This window comes from Elephantulus edwardii, unplaced genomic scaffold, assembly GCF_000299155.1.
Source record: "Elephantulus edwardii isolate Elephantulus edwardi_28Jun2011 unplaced genomic scaffold, EleEdw1.0 scaffold00004, whole genome shotgun sequence".
NCBI classification, from domain to species: Eukaryota; Metazoa; Chordata; class Mammalia; order Macroscelidea; family Macroscelididae; genus Elephantulus; species Elephantulus edwardii.
In genome coordinates, this window is record NW_006399754.1 from 9,084,458 (window position 1) to 9,104,467 (window position 20,010).

At 38.3% G+C, this 20,010-nt stretch overlaps 1 protein-coding gene across 6 annotated transcripts in view; it reads left to right on the forward strand.

Annotated features, from left to right (window-relative positions):
* Nucleotides 1-213: 213 nt before the first annotated feature.
* Nucleotides 214-20,010, forward strand: part of TRPC4 (transient receptor potential cation channel, subfamily C, member 4) — a 203,891-nt gene continuing 184,094 nt past the window's right edge. For 5 of the 6 annotated variants that reach the window (XM_006879533.1, XM_006879538.1, XM_006879535.1 and 2 more), the window contains exon 1: nt 214-632. In XM_006879533.1, coding sequence (XP_006879595.1) covers nt 255-632 — 378 coding nt within the window. In that variant the 5' untranslated portion in view covers nt 214-254. The remainder of the gene's footprint in view (nt 633-20,010) is intronic. The other variant, XM_006879534.1, reaches the window with a different exon arrangement.

The following is a 20,010-nucleotide window of genomic DNA, read 5'->3' on the forward strand; positions in this document are numbered from 1 at the left end:
GAGAAACTCTGCAGATGCTAAGGATGCATGAAGTCCAATGAGTTGATAACTAGTGTTCCCTGACAACTGAATAGTTAATTTTATTTGTTGAGAAAAGTAATTAGGAACAATATGAGTATTGCTGCCACTAGCGTCACCATGAAGTTGAAAGGAAGTAGGATGCTTGGCAATTCAAAAGCGTACTGACTCTAATCCTCCTGATTTTTGTTTGTTGTTTGCATTTGCAGAGACAAAGGAATAGCATGACATGAAGCATGGCTCAGTTCTATTACAAAAGAAATGTGAATGCGCCCTACCGAGATCGAATCCCTCTAAGGATAGTCCGAGCAGAATCAGAACTCTCACCATCAGAAAAAGCCTATTTGAACGCAGTGGAGAAAGGAGATTATGCCAGCGTCAAGAAATCCTTAGAAGAGGCTGAGATTTATTTTAAAATCAATATTAATTGCATTGATCCTCTTGGAAGAACTGCTCTCCTCATTGCCATTGAAAATGAGAACCTGGAGCTTATTGAACTTCTCTTAAGCTTTAACGTTTACATTGGAGACGCTTTATTACATGCAATCAGGAAAGAAGTTGTCGGGGCTGTTGAATTGCTTTTGAACCACAAAAAGCCGAGTGGAGAAAAACAGGTACATGAAAATAATAATTATAGTGTTGTGTTGGAAGCTGTTTGCAAAAGATGTTCACATTCTTATTAAAAGAAAAAAATAACACTCAGATTTTTCTTTTAAAAAATGTAAGCCTTGAAATCAGAATAATTTTAACAGAAAATTACTCTTAAAACAAAATGACCTATGTTGGTTCATAAAAATGTAAAACCTTTTCATTTCATTTTCCACGTATATCATTTGGGATATAATGTGTAGGCATGCATATGGTTTCCCTCTTGTTTTTTGTTTTCTAATATTCTACACAGTTATATGGAATAGTTTTCCTATTTAGCGGAGTACCTGTGGCGTGAGCTGGGCAGTGACCACATTCAGTGGCATTCTTTTGAATCCAGACTTAAAGAATTAGACATAAAAAGATTACTAGAAAAAAACTGACAGTAGGACTTAACTGTATCAAATTTGCTGATGGCGAAATTCCAGCCATAGCTTAACGTTATCAACAGGAAACTAAAATTGCACAAATTTTAATAGCAGTGTGTTATTTTCTGTTATTTCCTTATCTTCAGCTCTGTGGAAGGGGAGATGGAGAGACATAAAAGAAATAAGGAGTCTGTGCTTGTCTGTCTAGAACCTTCTTTTTTTACTGCCATGTCTGAGTTGTACATTTATTTCTCTCTTATATTGAGATTAATCGACATTGAAGAGTACTGCAGTGGCTCAAACTCTATCTTATAAAGTAAAATTGTATAAAGTATCTGTTATTACAGCTTTAGAACTCCTAGTCCTATTTGATAATCCGTAAAAGCCTATCTCTGTAAGTCATGGACTATCAACGGAGGTAACAGTGCTGAAGGCAGACTATTGTGTTGTTCTGATTTGGGTTCTGCACTACTTTTATCAGAACTCTTATCACTTGAGTTTGGGAAAGGACTTCATGGCAGGATGTGTGAAAATTCACTCTGTCCTTTTAGAAGTCTATGTTCTGCGGTCTATTCATACCTACCTATCCATCCTACCTACCGGCACCCTACCCCTCTTTTATGGACTAAAACTGATCAAATGATGTTTCCATACTACTTAAATCTTGGTGCTTGCTGCTTTGCTCTTTTATTAAATATTTGTTTCTTATCCATTTGTATGTTATCGTCTGTATTGATAAGCTTAACTGTTAGAAAATGCTGTTTTGTTCATCATTTCAGATGTGCACCACCCTTGATTGTGAGGGCCAGCTAATGCTAATATCCACAGACATAACTATTATATTCCATTTTGGTTTTCACCATGATGGGAATGCAGACCATCAGAAGGAAATGAATGGGAGTCCCTTTTCCTGGTTGTGTTTTGGTTGTTTTGGTGTTGTGCGCGTGTGTGTGTTGTTTGTTTAATTCATAAAGAGTTGGTCTGCTAACTCAAAGGCCACACCTCATTGGCAGTTCAAATCCACCAGCATATCCTTAGGGGAAAGATAGGCAGGTTTCTCCCATGCAATTTTGAGTCTTGAAAAGCCAGGCGAGAGGGTCAGCAATGAGATGGTTGTGACTCAGCAGCGAGGAGTTTTGAGTGGATTCAAGTTTAAGTGCGTATTTAATCTACCTTTTGATTTTTGACATTTCTTCCACAATCATTTCCTAAAAGCAGTGATGCTGTTATGTGCCCTCTTATTTTCTTTCAACAATAAATAGCTGTAAAACAGATGGCTGGATGTCTCGACCAGAGTTACCATGTTTTTAATATATTTTTGTATTTATTAATAAAGGATCATCTTAGTTCTATTTTCTAAACACAAATGGTCCCTGGATTTTGATGTTTCTTTAATCAGGTCCATGACATTTATGCTCACTGGAGTAATTTGGTGTCTGGAAAAGATATCTCTGCTATTATGAGAGTGTTTGTTGGAAGATGTTCAAATTCTGAGCTAGACTCTAGTCTCACAAGTAGGTCCTGGCACCTTGGAGGCACTTGATTTGGGCCCAATTATTAATAAGAGACAGGGAAGGTTTGCAGTTGTCCAGGCATCTGAAATAGCCCAGACCATACATTGCTGGAAGATTTCTTTTGTATCATCCAACTGGCCAAGAATTCCTTTTCTATTTGTATATTCTTTAATCATTCTTCAGTGAAGGTGCTGATAATAAATAAAAACTGTGTCGCTTTGTTTGCACTCAATATGATTTTGAAAGAGCTATTCCAATCGACCTCAGAATTCTTGGTATCTTGTACATTTCATGAGGTGACATGAAGTGTTTTATAGCACTCAAACAGTACTCTCAGGGTGAAGGGGTGCAGTCAGATCCCCTCAGAAGTTGTGACTCTCTGAGTCTGTATGCTTCCTGCATTTGATCAACAACTTCTAGATTAGAAGTTTCTGTAAATCAGCATTTTATACACAAAATACATTCTTGTTAGAACATTTTTCTTTCATAAAGCATAATTCATTAGATGATTCTTAGGGCCTTTGAAAGCTAGGTTAGGTATTTCTAGAATTCCCCTAATTTTCATTCTCAATGACATCTGTCAGAGTCTCTCTAGTACATCAGTCCTCAGTTTTGTTGTTGAAGTCATTGGAGTCAAATGTTAAAAGTAGGAAACATCATCCAATTGTGGTGGTGGTTGTTGTTATGTGTCATCGAGTTGCCCGTGACTCATAGCGACCCTATGTACAACAGCCCTAAACCCTGCTCTATCCTGTCCCATTCTGTCTCTGACATACCTACCTCGATTATCCCAGTCACTGAATCAATTCACCTCATAGAGGTGTCCCTCTATGCTGTCCCTGCACCCTCCCAAATCCTTCTCCAAGGACTGGTCCCTCCTTGCATCATGTCTAAAGTATGTCAGACAAAGCCTCAGAATACTTGCCTCCAAGTAGCAGCCTGGTTTAACCCTCTCCAGGGTGAACCTGTTCATTTTCTTAGCAGTCCATAGTATATTCAATACTCTTCTCCAGCAAAACAGCTCTAAGGCATCAATTCTCCTTCTATCCTCTCTAGTCATTGTCCGGCTCTCTGATGCATAGCAAGTGATTGCAAAGACCATGTCCTGTATCAGGCTCACGTTAGTCTCCAGAGTGATGCTATTGCTCTTCAGTATTTTGGAAGGTACCATCCAATGGTAAATATGTAATATTAGTATAATTGGCTTAAAAGGTTTTGGGAAAATGATTCCATATAAACTTGTGCAAAGCTGATTATTAGAAGAGCCACCAAGATCTTAAAATTTGACACATGTGCATGAAGAAAATACATTGTTCTTTTACCATTTTGTTGCAAGTTTATTTCTGTCTCTGGGAAGAGATTTTGTGTTGTCTGGGATCTTAAATAATTTGGAGGAACTGTGATTCCAGATCAATGTTCATATTTTTCAAGTATGTTACAGGGAAAATTTTTAGAATGCTTATTCTGCCAGGCCTTGTACAGAGTGCTGGAGAGGGAGACATTCTTCCTTTCCCCTAGAGTGTTAAGGTCCCACTGTGACAGAAGCAATATTATAATGGAGGAAAAAAATGAAGAGATGTGAGATAAATAAACCATCAAATAATAATGAAGTTAGAGGCTACTGAGCTCCTATTTAAGGGTGATGATAAAAGTTTGGAGCAGATAAAAACCATCATTGAAAAGCAACATGATGGACATAATTAATGCCACTGAACAGTCCATATGAACACGGTTGAGGCATCAAATATTTGGTTACATATATATTTACCACAGTGAAAGAGGAAAAATATATTGATGAGATGTAGTGAATCGAAACTGTTATTGGATTTGGTTTATGAGGAAAGAGAGGACCTGGAAGAGAAGGAGAAATGATATTTAAGCATTTATTGAAGAAACTAATTTCATTAACACACCACAAATGTAGGCAAATGTGTTTCTAAGCACGGTCATCAATTTAAAAAGTGTGTGGCAACGTGTTACTTGAGATGGAGATTATGATCAAAGAGTAATGGAATCAGTTTGTGACTATTGAAATCAGTATAGTCTGTCAGATACTTCTCTAAATCTGAACATTCAGATTAAGACAGACTAGGAAGAAGGACTGACCATCCACTTCCGAAATAGCAGGCCTCTAAAAACCCTATGTACAACAGAATACACACAGACTAACAGGGCAACTGAGGTGGAGCTTTCAAGTATGAGGTGGGTTAATTCAGTGTCTGGGGTAGTGGGGGTAGGTGTGTCACAGACAGTGAGACTGGCACAGTATAGAGCAGCGTTTAAGGCTCTTGTACATACGGTCACTATGAGTTGTGGGCAACTCAACAGCACATAACAACAACAACATAGTGAAGATAGAAGATAGTAAACAGATGTTTACTGTTGTTTTTTATCAAGCCAGAAACTGACCCATAGCTGACCCTCTAACGGTGGTTAATCACACAGGAGGAGATTGCCTTTCCTTCTCCCACAAAGCTACTGCTGGATTTGAACTGTGTGCCTTTATGCAGGACAATTTCTTACCTCTAAGCCACCAGAGCTCCCTTTTTAAAGATGGTTATTGTTGTTATGTGCCATCGAGTTGCCTGTGTCTAAACCCTGCACTATCCTAGCCAATCTTACAGCCTCTAGCAGGCCTAATCCCTTTTCTCCAGTCACTAAATCAATCCATCTCATCCTGGATCTTCCTTTCCTGTGCTCTCCAGCCACCCTTCAAACATGATGTCCTTCTCCAAAGACTAGTCCCTCTTGACCACACGCCCAAAGTATGTGAGACAGAGCTTCACAATCCTTGTTTCACTTCTTATGGATGCTTTTTTTGTCTGGCCCTATCACTGGCTGTGACATACGAATGTGCTCTTCAACTAATCCGGATGTTCCAGAGTAGAATCCATTTTTTTGTGGCTATGTGCTTCAAATGTCCTGAAAAGGTTTGTTATTTAATTTTTTTATTATTTGCCTAAAATCTTGAAAGGAAGAATGGCATCCGCTTCCTAAACAACATGCCTCCAGAAACTCTTATGAATTTTGATAAATGTCAATAGTTGTAAAGGGGCTTAATCATTCATATACAACATGTTTCACACATATACTTTGTGCTTTATCCCATCATTTTTATGCATTGTGTTTCATTCATGTACGTTGTGTTTTCTACAATTATATTTTATATAATTAATTACCATTACTCTATGCCTATTGTTGTTGCTGTTGATCACCATCAAGTCGCACATGACTCATAGTGACTCCATGAACAAGGATCTGAGGCCTTTCTATGACTATTGTTTCTCCTAGTTCATAGAGTTTCCAGAGGCATGTGGTTTAGGGAGTGGATGCCACTCCTGATTCAAAACTGTTTCAAAACTAGGAGCTCCACCAAACACTGTCCACCATAGGCATCTATCATGGCATTAGAGACCTCAAGGTTACAATGTTCAGCATCACAGCAAACGCAGATTACCTCAGCACAGCAAGATGACAGAAGAGTGCAGTATGATTTAGAAGAATGTTCCTCCAAAATATAGTAACAAGGGATTAAAATATAATCCCTCAAGCCCAACTTTTAAGTACAAGGGCCCCACAGGAGGTCTTGTTGACTCTAAATAAGAGCCTTAAAAAAACCCAAAAGTTCCACGATGGATGACTCTCAACCAAAACAAGAGAGCCCTTGTTACAGAGTCCAATCACTTCACCCAGTCTCCAAAATGGAGACAAGGGCTTGGCCTTAAATGCAAGTGTCCTCCTGGAGGTCTTGCTGGCTCTAAACAAAAGGCTTAAATAAAAACAAGGCAGCAATCCACACAGAATCTCTACCAAAACAGGAGCACCATCATACAGAGTCCAGCCTCTTCATCCAAGTCCAAATCATCACCTCCATTTTTCCAATCCCCGTTGACTATTTCCCAGTCCTTTACCTCCCTCTCCAGCCACCAGCTTCTGCTATCAAAATGAAATAATCCCAGAAGGACAAATAGTGCTGAATGTCATTAGTGTGAAAATAGGAGATAACTGAGCAAGATATGTGTAAACGTTCAAAAGGGGGAGGGCCATTAAAGCGATGGAAAGAAACGTTTACTCTTACCTTTTACACTCATTCTGTTTTTCTCTTTGGCTTCAGAAAATGTTATTTGTCTCGTGGAGTCTCATGAACTTTGTACGTTCATTATAAAATGCTACTCTTCACTCAAAACTAAAAGCATTGCCTTGATTCCAACACATCATGATTGTCCGTTAGGTCTCTGAGGCTCCAAATCTTTAAGGGAGAAGATTTCCTCTTTTTCTTCTAAGAAGAGCTGGTGGGTTTGAACCAGAATCTCACAGACCTTTCAATTAACAGCTCAATATGTCATAAACAGTTCCACCAGAACTGTATATACAGAAAACCCACATATGCCATTCCTTAGATATTTTTCCCTTACAGAATGAAAACATTGACTTTCTGCAATGCCTGATCCAATTAAAGTTATGTTTGAAGTAATTGCTGCTAACAGAATGGTCAGCAATTAAAAACCATCAGCCTCTCTGTGGGAGAAAGGCTTGGCAGAAGGCTTCACAAAAGAGTTCCAGAAATGGAAATCCTGTGGGACAGTTTTATTCTGTTCTATCTGTTCTACAGAGTACCTATGAGATGGAAGCAATGAGGTTTTTAAAGACTTGGTTTTGCTATTCTGACTGGGGTGAGATAGTATCTCATAATTGTTTTGATTTGCATCTCTCTTAGTGCTAGGGATTTTGAACATTTCTTCATGTGTTTGTTCGCCATCTGAATGTCTTCTTTGGTGAAGTGTCTGTTCATATCCTGTGCCCATTTTTCAATTGGGTTGTTTACCTTTATCTTGTTATCATGCTCAAGTATTTTATAATTCTAGATATAAGTCGCTTGTCTGACATGTCTTTACCAAATATTTCTCCACAGTCTGTGGCTTCCCTGTTTACCCTGTTGGAGAAGTTTTGGATGTGCAAAAGGATTTTATTCTCAGAAGGTGCCGATCATCTATTTTATCCTCTCCTGGTTGTAGGTTTTATAAGATGCTTGGAAGACTGTTTATGTTGTGGATTAGGGCTTCCAGAGTTCTTCCAAGCTTTTCTTTAATGAAGTTTATTTCTAGTCTTTGGTTTTAGTTCTAGGTCCTTGATCCACTTTGAGTAGATTTTTGTGTAGAATAGCAAAATTTAACTGAACAGCAAACAACAAATGCTGGTGAGGTTGTGGAGAAACTGGAACACTTATTCACTGTTGGTGAGAGTGTAAAATGGTGCAACCACTATGGAAAGCAGTATGGTGCTTTCTCAAAAGTTGGAAATAGAAATCCCATTTGACTCAGCATTTCCACTATTGAGAATATACCCTAAAGAAACCAGAACTGCCACCCAAGCAGATATATGCTCACCCAGGTTTATTGTGGCATTGTTTACAATAGCAAAGAGTTGGAAACAACCTAAGTGCCCATCATCAAACGAACGGATAAAGTAGCTCTGGTATATTCACACAATGGAATACTATGCTGCATTGAAAACAAGGAACTCATTAAATATTATACAAAATGGATGACCCTGGATAACATTATGCTGAATGAAATATCTGTAACAAAAGGACAAATACTGCATAGTGCCACTGTTATAAAATGGGACTGACATAGGGGTTGGGGAGGGGGAAGACTGAGAAAGATAGGATAAATCATGTATACTGCATTGAAACAGATGAGAGAGAGAACTGTTTAAAAGGTATGTATGATTAGGTATTATTGTCATGACAAGAGTCCAGAATGAAAGCTGCATAGTGGAGTGGACAGGGGTGGGGTGGGAAGGAATTGTGTAACAATAAAATAATTTTTTGTTTTAATTATCAATGAGAAAAGGGGTAGACATGGAGGAAAGTGTGCAACAGTGAATGAATGGAAATTAAAAAAAAAATTGGGTTTTTACATTTATTACTCTACTCGTGTCAGTCTTTAGGGGGTCACACTGCAATCAAAAGGCGGTACCCCTCTCTCAATCTGAATCCATCAGCAGTTCAGTGCAAGAAAGATGGACAGTCTCCTCCCATGTGATTGATTTATGGCCTCTAGGATCCCACTGGAAGGTCAACTAATGGTCAGTTCTGGCTTGATGGTAGTGAGTATGCAGGCCTTTCCATTCTACAATATCAGTTGACTAGCTGTGGAGTGCAAGTGAGTTTCTATATATGTGTAATCATAATCCCAAAATACAACCAACAAATCAAAAGGAAAATGTTGCTTTCCAGTCAGTACCAATTCATATAGACCCGTGTGTTATAGCATATAATGGCTCCATCTGGTTTGCTTATAGACCCCATGTGTTACTGTACATAATGGCTCTATCCACTTTGCTTGGCTGTAATCTTTATAAGGAGTATCTAGCTGTTCCAACCTTTCTTACATGAAGTTGCTGCACGGCTTTGAATCACCAGCTTTTAGGTTAGTTAGGTTAAACTGGGTCAACTAGATATGGCTAAAATTGAAAAGGAAAAGAGAAGAATAATGAAAATACCAGGATGTTATAGTAGTGAATCATCGAAGGTGTTCATGTTTCTCTGAGACATAATTAGCTTAAAAGTCACTTATGGGCATTGTATATCAATGAAGGAATTTTTCTTTTACTTTTCAAAGAGAAGAGCGAACTGGGGGCGGGGAGGGGTGGGACAGGGAGAAAATGCAACAATGAATGAGTGGAAATCGAAAGTTTCTGTAAATGTTCATTAAAATTAATAAAAAATCAATCACAAATCATGCATAAAAAGTCACTTATACATATAATCTGGCATTATTTATAAACACGAAACCTATTTCTATTATTTTCTTAACCCGTTGACAGGAAAAAGCTGAACATTCTCTCCAATAACAATCTGGATAATGTAGAGTACTAGTCAATATGAAGTATTGTATTAACCAGTACTTTAAAAGTTTGAAAATTCAACTGAGTATTCCTATCCCACAGCAGGGAATTGAAAAGCTGTTACACCACTGAACGCAGACGGTGTTTCGTCAGCTGGCAGATGGCAGCCGTTACATCTGAGCAATTGGATTCCTAAAGGAAGGATGTCTACAAGCTGGGCAGGGCTACACTATTGATAGGATAAAGTAGCTAACTGGTCATTCGACCCATAATAATAAACAAACAAACAAACAAACAAACAAAAAAGAATAATGCTCTACTTACCTCCTTCTCAGGCTAATTGTATTCTTCTCAGAGCCTAGCAAAATGTTGGTATATAATCCCACTGAGACATGTTCTCTTACCTTTTCCTCTCATTATGCTGCATTTATTATGAAAACAAAAATATTAAGTGTGCTTATAATGTGCTGGAGTGAAAAGCTCTTGGGCCATTTCTGAAAATCATATGGAATAAAACCAAAGAAAGACTTCGTGACAGTGGCACAAAGCTCTCCATTCTGAGGTCAGAGAGAGCTGGACTGAGATCGGAGACATGTGTTCTCCTCTTTATTACCTATGCAAATGCATCTGACTGTGTCGCATATTGTAAATTATGGACAACATTTAGAATGGAAATTCCAGAATGCTTAATAAATAATGGATAAAATTATTACACTTATAATAGGAATTCTAGAACACTTAATTGTTCTCATTCAACATAGGCCAAGAACAGTCGGTTTAACAAAGGGATATTGCATGGTTTACAATCAGGAGAATTGTTCAAGGTTGTAACCTTTCACCATACTTACTGAATCTATATTGTTGTTGTTGTTGTTATGTGTCATAGAGTCACTTGCGACTCACAGCGACCCTATGTACAACAGCCCTAAATTCTGCTCTGTCCTGTGCCAATCGCACTGCCTCTGACATTCCCATCCTGATTATCCTAATCACTGAATCAATCCACCTCATAGAGGGTCTTCCCCTCCTGCGCTATCCCTCCACCATCCCAAGCATGATGTCCTCTCCAAGGACCTGTCCCTCCTTACAACACGTCCAAAGTATCTCAGACGACGCCTCAGAATCTTTGCCTCCAAGGATCAGCCTGATTTAACCCTCTCCAGGATGACTTTGTTTGTTTCCTTAGCAGTCCATGGTACCCTCAATAGTCTTCTACAGCACCACAGCTCAAAGGCATCAATTCTCCTTCTATCCTCCCTAGATGCTGAGCAAATAATCCAACAAGTTGGACTATATTATGGAAAAAGAATATAATATTAGGATTAGAGAAAGATTCCTCCACATTCTTTAATATACAAATGCCACAGTTTTATTTCATAGACTTGAAACACTGATGCTCAGAGCCTTCAGTATGAATTACACCTCAACATAAGGAAAACAACAACAACAAAATTCTCACAATTGGACCAATCAACAAAATTGTGATAGGTGGAAAAGAAGATTGGAATTTTTGAAGACTTTTCTTTTACTCGCAATCTATACTCAACAGTCCCAGAAGCGGCAGTCAATAAATCAAAGGCTGTATTTCATTAGATATATCTGCTGCCTAGGGCCTTTATTAAAATGCTGAAGACCAAGGAGGTCACCTTAGAGATTAGCATGTTTGTGACGCCAGCCCTCTTAGATTCAGTTGCTTCCTATAGAAGACCGAAGAATAATTGACTCTTCTGATATATCATGTTAACAAAGAGTGTTCAATATGCCATGGACTGCCCAAAAAAGTCTCTCTATCTTGAAAGAAGTAGTCAGAGTGCTGCTTAGGGACAAAGATGGTGACTTTGAACATGCTATGAAGAGAGGCCTGCCTTTGAAAAAAAGACACCATGCTTGGCAAAGTAAGGGAGGAAAAGTGCTTAACAAGATGCAGTGATCCAGTGACTTTTACAGCGGGCTTAAGCACAGAAGAGATTGTGAGGGGGCAAAAAAGGAGGCAAGGCTTCTTTCTGTGGTATTTTGTGTCGCTGTGAGTTGGACTTAGTCAACAGCCAACCATCACCCAACAACATTCTACAGTATGAAAGTTTAAGGCGGAGCTCTTATTCACTGCTTCTTGGCAGAGAAATTGAGATGTATAGAATTCTTAGCATGAAGACAATGAGGTATAAAAGTAAAGAGAGTATGATAGAGATGTGGATTTAAATCCTGTTTTATAATTTCAGGTAAATAATTTAAACATTCTGTGCCTTGGTTTTCTGATATAAAAAGATGATTATAGGTCCTATTTATCAGTTTGCTGTGAAAATGAAATTGTTACCACATTAATGTAGCTAACATTTAAGCCTTAGTAATTTGAGGGCCTTTCAATGTGATGCCATTTAAAAGTCAATATATTCTTACTCTCAAAGCATTTAATACTTATTATATTAAAATTAATTGAAAGTGCATGGAGAGACTCAAGTTCTCATAAGAGAAAGTCATTGTAAAGCTTTGAAGCATGCTTATGAAGAGTGTGCTTATACTGAAATAAAGAATAAACCTAATTTCTTGAATTTGTGGTTTGATGATAAACTTTTGGTCCACTTTTATTAGACTCCCAATTTCATATAAATTTTATAATTAAATATAAAAGAATAAAATTTTATTTTAGTAAACAATACACTGATTAATTTTCTTAACTGTTATAATCTGAAAAAACACTACAGGGTATGAATAAGTCATTTGGAGTTAACATTAATTAAGCATCTTAGGTATTAGTATAATTTAGGGTTTTAAAAATAAATGTCATGATTAGAGTGTCTTGTCACTTTTTTCAAAATACTTCATTCTCTCATCTGACTGAGTCAATTTTTCTCTGATTAGAACCAAGGTAAATAGTTATATTGCTTTAATACATGAAGCATAAGCAAATAAAGAATTAAGAAAGGTAAAACTTAAAATGTTCTTTATAAAAAATAGTTTTCCTAGCATTTAGAAAGGAAAAAGCTTTCTCATTTTTATTATCATCACAATTCTGTATGCATTCATTTTGATTTCTAGCTCTGTCAGTTTTCCAGATCACCATCGCTGGAGTCACTTGTTAGACATTCTTGACAATGATTTAAAAATGCCAACCTCTGAAACAAGACTCAAAGTCACCCTGAAGTGAAAGCCTTCTAAGTTATTGAAAAAGGAGACCTGTTGTTGCAGAGTTACCAAGCTAAAGTATAAAGCTCTTTCTCTAAACAAGGTGGTGTGAACTTTAGTGGGGTGGGTCTAACTTGGCACAGTCCTACACCGCCCTACATCAATAACCCACCTAGAACATTCTTTCCGTTAAGGGAAAGGTTATAGATGTACTTGTTTGGAAAATGGATGCTTAAGGCTTAAGCAACAACTTCACACTACCCCTGAGACTATTGGGGTTCTGAGGCTGTAAGTTCGAAGTGAGCTCAGGTCTCACTATCTGCACTTTTTTTTCTTTTTTAATTAATTTTAATGAACATTTACAGAGATTTTGGATTTACCTTCATTCATAGTTGCATTTTTCTCCCAGCCCACCCCTCCCCCTCAGTTCATCACCCTTCCCTTTGAAAAGTAAAAGAAAAATTCCTTCATTGGTATACAATTCCCCCACCCCCTCGCCAGTACACTCCACCATGCAACCTTCACCTGGACTCTTGTCATAATCATAATACCCTATCATATATTGCTTTTAAACTGTTCTCTCCCTCATCTGTTTCAGTGCAGTATACATAATTTAGCCAATGTTTCTCAGTCTCACCCCAACCCTGATATCAGTCCCATTTTACAGCAGTGGCACTATGCAGTATTTGTCCTTTTGTGACTGAGATATTTCACTCAACATAATGTCCTCCAGGGTCACCCATTTCGAATAATATTGCATGAGTTCCTTGTGTTTCACTGCAGCATAGTCTGCACTTCTAAGGAGCATTCTGGTTGCATTTCTTCTAATACTGATTAGCTCCATCTGGCAATTCACTGGACGTTTAGTGTTCTTCACTTACACCACAACTTGAACGCACCATGTGAAACTGCTATGGAATTGTGGAGGTCCTTTGTGTAGATCTTAGACCTAAAATTGTTAAATTTAAAAAAAAAAAACCAAACAAAAAACAAAACCTGTCCCTACAATTAATAGAGGTTAGAAGTGTGTACAAGCAAATAATAGAAAAGACAGGAAACTTGCCTGTCTGCTTGATATGCCTTTATATGTGTCCTTCTAGTTACAATGTTCCCAGATCTTCCCTGACCAGAAATTGAACTGGGGACTGTGGCAGTGAGAACACCAAATCCTAACTGTTAGACCACCAAAGAATCATTACTATCACATTCAAGCGAAATCTTGCTCAAGATTATTGAAAAACAGCTAGACACAGTATGTTGACCAAGAACTGCCAGAAATGTAAGCTGGATTTAGAAGAGGCCAGGGCACGAGGCCTATAGTTTCTGTTGTCAGCTGGATCTTGGCTGAAAGTAGAGAATGTTAGAAGGATTTCTATCTGTATTTTATTGAATGTACAAAAGCATTCACCTGTGTAGATCAAACTATAACTATGATTCAGAAGAATGGGAATCCAAGAACACTTAATTGGGCTCATGTGAAACCTATACCTAGACCAAAAAGCTATTGTCTGAACAGAGCAAGGGAGCACTGCATGATTCAAAAATATCAAGAGAAGTGTATGCCAGGATTTTATCCTCTCTCCATACCTATCCAATCTATACACTGAGAAAACCATCTGAGAAACTGGACTTTATGTAAAAGAAATGTGACATCAGGATCAAAGGGAGACTCACCAAGAACTTGGGTTATACAGATTGTACAACCTTGCTTCCTGCAAGTGAGGAGGACTTGAAGCACTTGTTGAAGAAGATCAAAGATTATATCCTTAAATATGGATTACATCTCCACATCAAGAAGACAAAAATCCTCACCCTTGGACTGATAGATGGAGAAAAGATTGAAGTTGTCAATGATTTCATCTTTCTTGGAACCACAATCAACACCCCTGATAACAGTTTGCTTCCAGAAACCTCTCCAAAGAGCTACAGAGCTATGATGTCAGTTTAAAGACTAAGATGCACCTTATCTCAGCCTTAGTCTTCCCCCCCCTCCCCAGTCTTCTTAATTACTTGCTATGCTTCTGGAAATTGGATAATAAATAAAGATGCCAGGAGAGGAATCGATCCCTTTGACTTGTAGTAGTAGAGAAGAGTGTTGACCATCCATTGGATTGCCAAAAGAGCAAACAGATCTGGCAGGGAGAAAGTACGACTAAGTGCTTCGTGGAAGAAAGAATGGTAAACCTTTTTCTCACATACTTTGGGCATGTTGTTAGGAGGGGTCAGTCCTTGGAAAAGTGGATGACAAATATATGAGAGGAAGACCCTCAACAAGATAGAGTGACATAGTATCTGTAACAAGCGCACAAGTGTGTCAGAGCTAGTGCAGATGGCACAGGATAGGGCAAGGTTCAAAACTGTTGTTCACAAGTTCTCTGAGTCACAATCGACTCAATGGTGTATAACCATACTTACAATGCACTGTTATAAACAATAGAGTCTTAGGATGATTTACTCATATAAAAGAGATCTGAATGTAGATGTGTCTGTTTTCATGGTCTTTATTCTTTGTCAATTTGCTGAGTGACTCTGGCCATTCTATTTCTGTCAAGTCTCAGCCACTCAGAACATGGATGCTGGGGAGGAATGAAACTGGTCCTGCCCAGAGCAGCATCTCTCTCCATGCCCTTCACCTGACAGGAACGTCCTCAACTGGCTCCTGACTAGATCTGCATGCATTGCAATTACCAATTTAACAATACTGGTTATTCCATTTTCCCTGAGATGGTTGCAGAAGGAGATTGGCAGTGATGAGAGAGATACTGCTGACACGTTGAGAAATGACTGGGAAACAGGAGATGAGAATAGTGCATTAACTATAGTGTGGGAGAGAGAATGTCAAACAGTACACACTTCAACAGTATGTTGTGTTGAGGCTTGACAGAGTGGGTTGGAGGAAGCTGAAAGGAACTTGTGCTCGAACTGAGACCTGAGGTTGGTGAAGGGTTAGACTCTGCAGAGATAGCTCCCTCTCCCAGGCTGGAGGATGTCTAGTCCAACGTACAAATTCAACATTGTGAGGTGAGGAGGGAAGTAGGTAGTCATAAAACTACAGTAAAGAGCATTGCCTAGAGGGATTTTTATGGAAGTAACCCCCACTCCCCAATGTCCCATGGATCAATAGGTGGGTGGGTTCAAACCTCCGACCTTTTGTTTAGCTGTTGTGAGTGCATTTAGTTGCCTACGACTTGTAGAAACCCTGTGAACAACAGATCTGAGCCATGCCCTGTCCTGACCCGTCCTCGCCATGCTTGAGCCTGTTGTTACGGTCAGCGTCAGTCCATCTTTCGGGGGTCTTCATTCCTTTCCCTGACCCTCCACCTTTAATGACCACACATCAAGATGCTAATTTAGGTTGTTGACTCAAAATGGCAGACTAGGTAGATCGAGACTTTTTTACAACAAAGATACAACAGGAATGGATTAAAATATAGAATTCTGATTTTCAAAGGAAAGGATGAAAAACTGTCCAATACTAATTAGAAGAAAAAACGGAATGAAAACAGTAAGTATGGGCTTGCTATGTAACTCCTTAGAGATTATACCACCAGAGGTCCCTAGAAACAGCAATTAGGAAATGTTGAATTATCAACTGGCTTAGCACAGCACCTTAGTCCTCAAACTAACATCATCGCTCCTCTGTAATTTGGAGAGGTCTGTAACTGTAGAATTTGTCAGTGTCTCCTGATCTGTTGACTGCTGGTACCAAGTATATTGATTGTGGATCCAAGTAAGATGAAGACATTGACAATTTCAATCTTTTCTCCATCAATTATTGTCACATATTGATCTAGTGGTGATAATATTTCTTTGTTTGGTTGTGGGTTGGGTTATTTTGTTGGTTTTTTTATGTTGAGGTGCAATCTCTATTAAAGGCTTCAGTATTTGCTCTTCTGTGGCAAGTGTTTCAAGTCCTCCTCACTTTCAAGCAAGGTGGTGTCATCAGTATACTGAAAGTTTAGTGATGAGTCTTCAATCCTGATACCGTATTCTTCTTCATGGAGACCAGCTTCTTGAATAATTGGTTCAGCATACAGATTGAATAGGTATGGTGAAAGGATACAACCCTAACACATGACTTTTAAAATATTAAACCAAAGTAGTATTCCCTTGCTCTGTTCACACAACAGCTTCTTGGTCTAGATATAAGTTTCATATAAGCACCATGGTCCTTCTGATGCATTTACATGCAAAGTCCAATTGCATCATTATTTTAAACAGATCTTTAGATCTGTGGCTGATAACATGATTATATATTAATATATCTTCATTTTATATTGATGGTGCAAAACATCATATTGTTGTTATGTGCTGTCAAGTCACCTGCGACTAATAGTGATCCTGTGTATAAACAGCCCTAAACCCTGCTCTATGCTGTGCCAATCTTACTGTCTCTGACATACCTACTTCCACTACCCTAATCTCTGAATCATTCCATCTCATAGAGGTTCTTCCTCTTCTGTGCTGTCCCTCAACCCTCCTAAGCATGACATCCCTCTCCAAGGACTGGTTCCTTCTTGCAACATGTCTAAAACATGTCAGACGAAGCTTCTGAATCCATGCCTCCAAGGAGCAGCCTGCTTAACCTTCTCCAAGACAAACCTGTTCATTCTTTTAGCAGTCCATAGTATATTCAATACTCTTTTCCAGCACCACAGCTCAAAGGTATCCATTCTCCTTCTATCCTCCCTAGTCATTGTCCAGCTCTCTGATGCATAACAAGTGATTGCAAAGACCAAGGCCTGCATCAGGTACACCTTAGTCTCCAGACTGACATCATTGCTCTTCAATGCTTTGGAGGGGTATCTAACAGCAGCCATTCCCAATGCAATGCATCTTTTGATTTCCCGGAGGCTGGTGTCAAGAGTATTGTTTGTGGAGCCAAGCAAACCAAAGCTGTTAACAATCTCAATCTCTTCACCATCCATCATGTTGCTGCCAATCAGCCCAGTGGTGAAAATCTTTTTTTTTCTTGACATTGAGCATCACTCCATATTAAAGGCTGCAGTCTTTGACCTTCTGTAGCAAATGCTAAACTACTAGCTGAAAGATTGGCCATTTGAACCAAGTCAGAAGTGGTTCCTTGGAAGAAGAACCTATTTGCATTGAAAAGAGGACAGCCTTGAATAGCCAATGAAGAAGCTCTGTTCTGCACACATAGTGCCATGAGGGAGAATCAATTCAGAGGCAACTGACAGCAGCAAAGAATGTTGTAGAGGAGTAAAGGAAATGATTTTTTTCTCTGAATATTTAGTTGCTCTTCAGTGCCATTGAGTTGATTCTAATTAGTAGAAACGTTACGTTCAGTAGATTGAAATATCATTATAAAGAACATTTATAGGAGATGTTCTTATAAAAGAAGAAGAAATAAATTCTCTTAGGATCATAAAGGGTTAGGATTTCAGAAGAGAGAGCATTGAAATTCAACATTGTCAGATTAAATGCAGGTTATTTGCTCACCTAAGTCATCATGTATCTTTTAATAGGTGAGGTAAAGCAGCTTGAGTTTATTTTGACCACATTCAAGGAAAAGACTGCCACCTGGTGAATATTTGAGACTTTAAAAATATATATTTAAAAATACATTATAGTTTTTAACATCTGAAGTAAGAGTCACAGTGCTGAAGAATTACATTAATAGGAAGCTAAACAAGATATATAATAATGAGGGATTGTAGGGTTCTGTTTGCCTCTTTATAAACAGTCTTTAAAATGAACTACTTTAAAAACTCACCATCATCAAGTTGATTCTGACTTATAGCGACTCTACAATTTTCCAAGGCTGTAAATCTTAATGGGAGAAAATTTCCCATCTTTTCCCCACAGAGCTGCTCGTTGATTCAAATTACTGACGGCTCACCTTTAGGTTACCAATGCCACACGTTGAGGGCTATGCCAACCGAGAATTTTATATTATAAATTAGATGACGTGTGATCAATATAAGTGTACCAGTTAGTAAAGTCAGGTAAAGATTGACAAATGGCTGGAAATTTATAATTTTATGATGAAACAAAAACCTTCTACTAAAACTGAAGAATATAAAAATCATAATCTATGAAATGTACTACACTCATAAGAAATCTTATTTAAAAAACAAACAAGGGAAAATAATTTTTCAATGTGTAACTATAATTCTGGTCTGCTGTGAAATGCTCCCTGGGACAAGCTCTTGCTGTGTATTTTATCTGTGAGATGGAAGTCGAGGAATGAATCTACTGTGTGTTTTTCATCTGATAAAGTGTCGTCCCTCCACCTATCCTGATACATGCTTTTGGCGCATTGAAACAGATTGAGAATCTCTTCGCTGATAGTCTTGCAAAGTTGATAGGGTGCTAAAGTCGTTTCATTCTTTAATCTAAGATACACACTGCTAAAGGAACTCAGTGGAAGAAAAGCAAAGAAAATTGTTTTTCAGTTTAAAAACATAAGTGCCTGATCCAAGCCATAGTCTTTTCAGTGACTTCTTATGCATCTGAAAGTTGGACAATGAATAAATATAATGGAAAATCACTTTTAATTGTGATGCTGAATTCTTCAGATCCCATGGGCTGCCAAAAGAATAAACAAGTCTATCTTAGAGGAAATGCAACCAGGATGCTCCTTAGAGGCAAGGATGGTGAAACCCAGTCCCTCAAAAAAGGACATTATGCTGAGAAATGTGGAAGGTCAGAGAAAGAGAGGAAGACCCTCAACAAGGTAGACTGACACAGTGACTGTAACAATGGGCTCTACCATGCCAGAGATGGGGTGGGCAAGGTTCACATCTGTTGTTCATAGTGTCACCATGAGTTGTAATTAACAACTAACAGGGTTTCCAATATATAGACCAAGTTTGACTAGTATTTAAAATATATCTGAGTTTTTAATTTCTTTTTTTTAAATTTAATTTAATTTTATTTTTGTGTGTGTGCTGTCAAATCAGATCTGGCTGATACAGGAGGAGATTGTCCCTCCTCCAGCAGAGCATCTGGTGGATTTGAACTGCCCACCTCTGGGATTGCACTACAGCTTTTTGCCACTAGGCCACCAGAGCTCACCTTGAGTTTTTAAAATGCATTTTAGATACTAGTAAAATTGCCGAGAGAATAAACAAATCTGTATTGGAGGGCGTGCAACCAAAGTGCTCCGTAAAGGCAAGAATAGTGAAAGGCCATCTCTCATACTTTGGGTTTGTTGTCTTTGGAAGAAAAAAAAAAAGAAAGGAAGGAAGGAAGGAAGGAAGGAAGAAAAGCATCATTCTGGGAAAAAGAAGCATCACTGAAAGAGAGGAAGACCCTTAATGAGACTGACTGAAACAACAACTACAACTGTGGCTGTGAGCGTCTTGGAAATCATGTGAATGGCACAGATAGAGCAAGGTTCAGAGCTCTTGTTTGTAAGATTACAATGAATAATAGTCAACTCTTTAGCACCTAACAACAACATATAATATAAACTTATGTTTTAAAATATAATTTTCATTATTAACAAATTAGAACTCTCCATG